We start from the raw sequence: 6812 nt of genomic DNA, 5'->3' as shown, positions 1-6812 counted from the left end.
CAGCCACATTGTCACGATGTGACGAATTTGATAAATCAAGCGAGGACGAAAATATAGCAATTAGGACCTGAACAAAAAAAATTTTCTTTGTTTTTCGTATTCTACATACCAATTAAAAACGAAAATATATTTGTAAATTTTTCGTTTTATTTCGATTTGTAGGACTAATAGCTCTCCAAACATACATTTCTCTGTTTGAGAAGGCGTGGTCTATTCAGTTGGTGTGTGACGTCACGATGCCGTACGCCCGTGCGTCTAATTATATGTCAATGCGCGTGTATAATATTATGACTGTACTAAAATAACTTTGATTACGTAAAATCTAATAATTCGACACAAATTCTATTGACAGTGTGGAGTAGCCACAACAGTATCGTCAGTATCACTTTCAGCAGAAAATAAATTGTAAATACTAATGTCAATGTGTATAGTGTATTGTCTTATATGTATATATTATAGTAATTTTTTTTATAAATGAATAACGATGGCTCAATGGCTGTAAGTGTCAGTAAAGACTATGTCAAAGGTACATCTATAAACTTACCAAAACTTGACATTTTTTCTGTAACACAATACATAAAAAATAATGATTGCTTCAATGATCCTGAAGTTAGGGGATCAAAAGCTCAAAGGTGTGTACCTATTATTATTTATTATCACTGCTAGTTTTTTGTTTCCTAATACAAATAATATTTATAATATTTAAATAATTAAATTACCTGAATATAAATATTTAAGAATATTAATTACTAATATGTAGTTAAAAACTCGATTATTTTTAATAAAATATATAGATGGGCTGATTATTTTTTATATATTTTCATTAGATCATCGAGAGAAAATTATGGAGATTCAGCTATTGGATATGTTCAAATAAAAAGGGAAGGATCTATATGTAATGTTCAGGCTCAAATTTGTCCTGAACATAGAGTTAGAAATAAAAATTACCATGTTTCATTAACAATAAATGAAGAAAAAGAAGAAATAGTTGATTTACATTGTGATGACTGTGCAGCATCTTTAGGTTGGTGACTGCATAATAATATATATATATATTTATATAGAACCTATATCTTAATGAGAATTTTAATATGTTATATTATATAAATCTTTTGTGATATTAAGTGTACCTATAGAAAATAATTTATAATTATTGATAAGGTAGGTATTTATATTTAATTATAACTAGTCCTTAAATGTTGTAAACAAAGATTTTATTATTATTTACAGGTGGATGTAAACACAGTTTAGCTTTTCTCATGTATGTTCATAGAAAATCTGAAGAAAAGTCTCCCACAGAAGTTGAGTGCTATTGGAAAAGACCCAAACTTTCTGGGGTTGGCACAACATTAAAATATATAACAGCTAAATCTATGTCCAAAAAATCCATAGTAAATATTCAAAGTGAAATATCTAACAAGAATTTTTTTAATGAAGCTATGAAATTAGGAGAAACCCACCAAATAAATTGCCAAGTTGGTGCTCATAATTATAAATTAGAGGAATCTTTTTTCAAAATGTTGTCAATCCATACAGCTATATTAGAATTCTCCAAACAATATAATAGTAGTAAGTTAATAATATAAAAATACCACAATATAAGTATAGGTATGAAAGTTTTAATTATTTTAAGTATTATGGAAGGCCAAGTTATTTTGTATTAGAAAAAAAGATTTTTTTTTTGTATTTAATGTTTTTTACACACATTATTTTATAATACAGATGGTACAGCGGATGACTTTTTACATTTCTTAAAAGAAAGAACACCCATATCAGTATTCAGTGGTGTAGAGGAAAAAACTACTAACCAAGCTAATAATGTTTTGTGGTTCGAACTTAGATATGGAAGAATAACTGCATCTAAAATATATGAGTTATCTAGGTGTAAAAAAGGTGATGGGGTTCTGGTCAAACAAATACTTGGATGTAGAAAAATTAAATTGACATCAGCTATGGAACGTGGTAAACTATTGGAAAAAGATGTAAGTAGGACAAAAAGTACACCACAAAACTATTTTAATATTTATTTTTTTACTATTTTATTAATTGTCTATGTATATTTATTTATTAAGTTGATTTAATGTAAACAGATGATCCTAACATATGTTTTTTATAAATAACTTAATAGGTACTTCAAGAAGTGAGAAAAATAGTAAAAAGAACCATCCGTGAGACTGGTTTGGCCATTTCTTCTGATTTTCCTATCATAGGAGCATCAGCAGATGGACTTGCTTCAGATTTTGTTTTGGAAATCAAGTGTCCACAGAAGCATAGTTCTATGAATAATTATATAAAAAATGGTATCATACAGTCAAAAGTTCTGGCTCAACTTCAACTGCAAATGCATGTACTAAAGAAACCAAGAGGGCTTCTGGCAATAGCTGATCCTGACTTTACACAAAACAAGAAAGTACACATTACATGGATTGATTATAATAAAAATATGTGTGATGACTTAATTAAAAAAAGTTGGACATTTTGGAAAACTTTTATATTTCCAATTTTAATAAACACATAAACATTAATATTAATATTATCTAAATGTATTAGGTACTTACAATATATGACTATATTGACATTTTATACTATAATAATACATAATAAATTGAATTTGAAAGTTGTTGATTTTGTTAAGTTCATTACAGTATATTAAAATTAACAGTTGGTTTATTTATTATTGAGTAATAATAGGTTTTTGTAAATTAATTAAAGCACATGCAATAGTTATAATGTCATCTACATTTGAAACTAAACTTAAATGCATCAAGGCATGTGGTTTTAAGGTTTTAAACTCTCTTAATCTGCCTATTACTCGTTCAATGTGTATTCTCAAACTAGCTATACGTTTAGTTTCAAGCACTTCTTCTTTAGTAGACTTTTTATTTGAAAAAACACTTGGTGGTCTAACCAGTTTACACACTCGTTTTTCCAACATAAAGTCTATACTTTTGAACCCTCTATCAGCCATGACTGTACAGTTCTCAGGAAGACATTCTAAATAACCAGATTTCTCAACTAATAGAGCATCACTAGATCTACCACCATAGCCCTCAGAAATAAAATTAATAAACCCATCTGGGGTAGATGATATTAAATATTTAAGTGTGTTGCATTTTTTATAATCAGACCATGTCAATGATTGTTCTATAGGATTGGATGGCTTAGGAATTTCTATTTCTAAGCAATCAATAATTGATTGCACATCTGAATACCTATAACGAAAAGGAATCGGTAATAGATTCTGAATACTATTTTTATCTGGCCAATATATAAATTCTTTAAAATATCCACTGATTAATTTAATAGTTTTATTAAAAATTCTACAACAAAAACTTTCAGATACACCAAAAAAATCACTTAATCTAGAAAATGAATCATTTAAACGAATTTTCATTAGTGTTAATAATATATCTCTCTCTGAAACTTTACTCTTTATACTTAACAAAAAGAAATCAACAACTCAAATATCACTAACGAGCTTATAAAGTCATTAATGCCACTAATCAGCTCACTTATCTCACAGATTATTAAAAAAGTTATCGAAAATCTACCAGCTCTATTAAATAATATCAATGTCGTTTAATAATTTAAATAATATTAAGCTAGTTATCATAAATTGGAATGCCAATGGAATTAAGCAAAATCGTAACACATTTGCAGCGTTCTTATCAGCACATAATGTCGATATCGCGTGCGTAAGCGAAACACATCTAATCGCTAATGACAAAATTAAATTTAATGGGTACACCACTTATCGCAAAGATAGGCTAGCGGTACGACCATCAGGTGGTGTCGCTATAATAATTAAAACAAAAATTAAACATCAACAATCATATCTACCTACATTGAAAACTCTTGAAGCAGTAGCAATATCTATTTCAATAAATCACTCAATCACAACAATAATTAGTGCTTACCAGTCACCTAGCTTTCAAATGTACACAAATGACTTTGACAAAATATTAAATAGCTATCAAAGAATTTTGCTAGTTGGTGATCTAAACTGCAAACACACGACTTGGAACTGCAAAGTTACAAATGCAAACGGACGTAAATTATTCAATTATCTCTCAAACAGTTCCACGATAATGTGTGCTCCAGATACACCTACCTACTTCCCATATGATCAAAATAGAAATTCTGATATATTAGACGTAATTTTACAAAAATCGATTCGTTTTTCCATTCACCAAGAACCACTATATGAACTCGATTCAGACCATTTGCCTGTAAAAATTACAATAGATGCATCTCTATCATTTTCAACACCCACCCGTAAACTTATCACCGGCAAACCAGATTGGGAAAAATTCAAACAACATATCACTCAAAATCTAATTATTCCCAAAAATATTTTGAACATTCCCAACGCAGATAATGCGGTAAAACATTTACGCGAAATCATTTGCCAAGCGGCCGACACATGCACAGCAAAACAAAACACGATAACAAATTACAGTCCTAATCAACTTCCCCATACAATATTAAAATTAATTAAATCAAAACATCAAATGAGGAGACTCTGGCAAATACATAGACTACCGCAAGATCGAAAAAAATTAAATTATCTAACAAAAAAGGTTAAAAACTCACTCGAAGAACACAGAATTAACTGCTATCAAAAATATTTATCTACAATCCACCTTGCTGACTCTAATTTATGGATTGCAACCAAAAGATTAATCAAACCGAATACCAATGAAATCCCCCCCTTAAAAGCGGGAGATGCTTATCTAAATACAGAAGCTGATAAATGCGAATTGCTTGCTCATACTCTCGAAAATGCATTCACTTTAAACAGCTCACAAGATAACTCTACAAACTATCTAGTCCAACAAAAACTTAATGAGCCTGATATTCAACCACAAAATATTTTACCATACTCAAGCCCCAACGAAATCTTAAACATAATCAAAAAATTACCAAAAAGAAAATCACCCGGACACGATTTAATCACTAATACTATCCTAAAAAATATTCCCAAAAAAGCGATAACATATTTGTCCATCTTATTCAATTCCCTAATAAAAATTGGATACTTTCCTACAGAATGGAAATTGGCCACAATAATACTGTTCAAAAAACCAGGTAAAGATAATTCTAATCCCAGCAATTACAGACCTATAAGCCTACTGTCCTCAATTTCAAAAATATTTGAAAAAATTATTCACTTAAGGCTTACTAATTACTTAAATGCAATAAATGCTATCCCTCATTTCCAATTTGGATTCAAATCAAACCACTCCACTGCTCAACAACTTCTGCGACTAACGGAGCATATAAATGATGGATTTGAAAAAAAACTACATACAGGGGCAGCCTTCTTAGACATAGCCCAAGCCTTCGATCGGGTCTGGCACGACGGACTTTTATATAAATTAAAAACATTAAACACTCCAACCGCATTATATAATCTAATTAAATCCTACCTCTCCGATCGCTGCTTTAAAGTTCGAATCAACGATACTACATCGGGAACAAAACAAATTAACGCAGGAGTACCACAAGGTTCAAAAATTTCACCTTTACTTTTTAACTTATACGTCTCGGACTTCCCTACAACAAATCCTTGATTATACCAATCAGGATTTAAACCTATATAAGCTTTGGGCTTATTTTTTATATAGAAACAAGTCATTTCATAGCTCATATCTTTGAATTTTTTTTGTTCGTTATTTGTATGTGAAATACTAGAAAAAGAATTAATAGAAATATCCATAGAAGTATCTAGCTCACTCTCAGAATTTGAACTACTAGTTGAACCATACATTGAGGTACATTCATGTGTTTTACTATTAGATTTATTTACATTTAAAGTCAACTTATCAACTATAGTATTTTCAGTTTGAAACTCCACACTGATATCACACTGTGTTCCCTTGCTTCTAGTTGATTTAGGAACCGTTTTACTGTTTAAATTTACTTGTATACCAATTTCTTTTGTTTGTTTATCAGACTGTTGGAAATCTTCAATTATTATTTCAGCATCAGGTATAACTGTATCAATATGTTCTAAACATTGTAATTATGTATCATTAAAAATAAAAAAATACATAACATATTATTAACTTGAAAAATGTATAGGTACCTTCTGTCATACAAGATTGATTTTGTATAGCGGTATCAATGATATTTTTTCGGATTCTTTTACTATGCAATGGTCGAGGGTTTGATGTTAATGCTTGCTTACGATCAACCTGACAATCAAAAATATGTGGTACAATATTTTTCTTCAGTTTAAGTATTGATGCTCCCATAAGCTTAAATTGAATATAATTATCTAAATCATCTTCTAACTGAAAAAAAAAATTATTCTATTTAAGATTCTGGTTTAAAAAAATAGATATTTTAATTCTAATTAATTCTCTCTATAAAAATTACTTACAACAAAATGATCTTCACAACAATCATGATGTGTTTTAGATTTTGCCGTATCATTACGTCTTGCTACTTTAAACCACAATAATCTCCGTTTAGCATCATAAGGAACGCTCAAAAATCGTTTATTAGGGCATTTTGTCGAAGTATTTGTACACTTCGATACAAAACAATATTTGTATTTTGAGTCCCTTGGCATATTTATTAATTAAAATGTGCGTAATAATATGTTGATCAAAGATACGAAGTTCAAATAATGAAAACTTAAAAAAAAGTGATAATTCGATAATATTGTATTATTATTATTGGTAATACTAATAAATATGTACCTAATAATATTATAAACATTTATAGTACTCGTGTATTAATACCCATGTAGTAATACAAATTATAATATTAATAAATTATAATGTCGTACATACGCATGTAACATA

The 6812-nt window shown here is 29.2% G+C and overlaps 2 protein-coding genes across 2 annotated transcripts; one reads left to right on the top strand and one right to left on the bottom strand.

The window, feature by feature from the left end:
- Positions 1-367: 367 nt before the first annotated feature.
- Positions 368-2616, top strand: LOC132936779 (uncharacterized). The gene is made up of 5 exons (XM_061003544.1): positions 368-632; positions 828-1024; positions 1231-1569; positions 1723-1982; positions 2129-2616. Exons 1-5 carry the CDS (start codon positions 475-477, stop codon positions 2516-2518), a joined length of 1344 nt encoding a protein of 447 aa, XP_060859527.1. The 5' UTR covers positions 368-474; the 3' UTR covers positions 2519-2616.
- Positions 2617-2732: 116 nt separating this feature from the next.
- LOC132953807 (uncharacterized) lies at positions 2733-6577 on the bottom strand. Its single transcript, XM_061026144.1, has 5 exons — positions 6386-6577; positions 6089-6296; positions 5430-6012; positions 2813-3212; positions 2733-2753 (listed from the first exon to the last, which is right to left on the bottom strand). The coding sequence occupies exons 1-5, from the start codon at positions 6575-6577 to the stop codon at positions 2733-2735; spliced, it is 1404 nt and encodes a 467-aa protein (XP_060882127.1).
- Positions 6578-6812: the final 235 nt, after the last annotated feature.

Source organism: Metopolophium dirhodum, chromosome 1 (assembly GCF_019925205.1).
Source record: "Metopolophium dirhodum isolate CAU chromosome 1, ASM1992520v1, whole genome shotgun sequence".
Classification (NCBI taxonomy): Eukaryota; Metazoa; Arthropoda; class Insecta; order Hemiptera; family Aphididae; genus Metopolophium; species Metopolophium dirhodum.
Note: the sequence above shows the minus strand (reverse complement) of the source record. Positions and strands in the feature narration are given on the sequence as shown.

Excerpts from the sequence above, each read along its gene's own strand:
- LOC132936779 (XM_061003544.1), top strand. The coding sequence starts at position 475 with ATGAATAACGATGGCTCAATGGCTGTAAGTGTCAGTAAAGACTATGTC. Across the intron at positions 1,025-1,230 it reads TGACTGTGCAGCATCTTTAG|GTGGATGTAAACACAGTTTA; the intron begins GTTGGTGACTGC and ends TATTATTTACAG. Across the intron at positions 1,983-2,128 it reads GTAAACTATTGGAAAAAGAT|GTACTTCAAGAAGTGAGAAA; the intron begins GTAAGTAGGACA and ends ATAACTTAATAG.
- LOC132953807 (XM_061026144.1), bottom strand. The coding sequence starts at position 6,577 with ATGCCAAGGGACTCAAAATACAAATATTGTTTTGTATCGAAGTGTACA. Across the intron at positions 3,213-5,429 it reads TTAAAGCAGCGATCGGAGAG|GTATTCAGATGTGCAATCAA; the intron begins GTAGGATTTAAT and ends TTTTCGTTATAG. Across the intron at positions 2,754-2,812 it reads TGAGAATACACATTGAACGA|TTTAGTTTCAAATGTAGATG; the intron begins GTAATAGGCAGA and ends GATGCATTTAAG.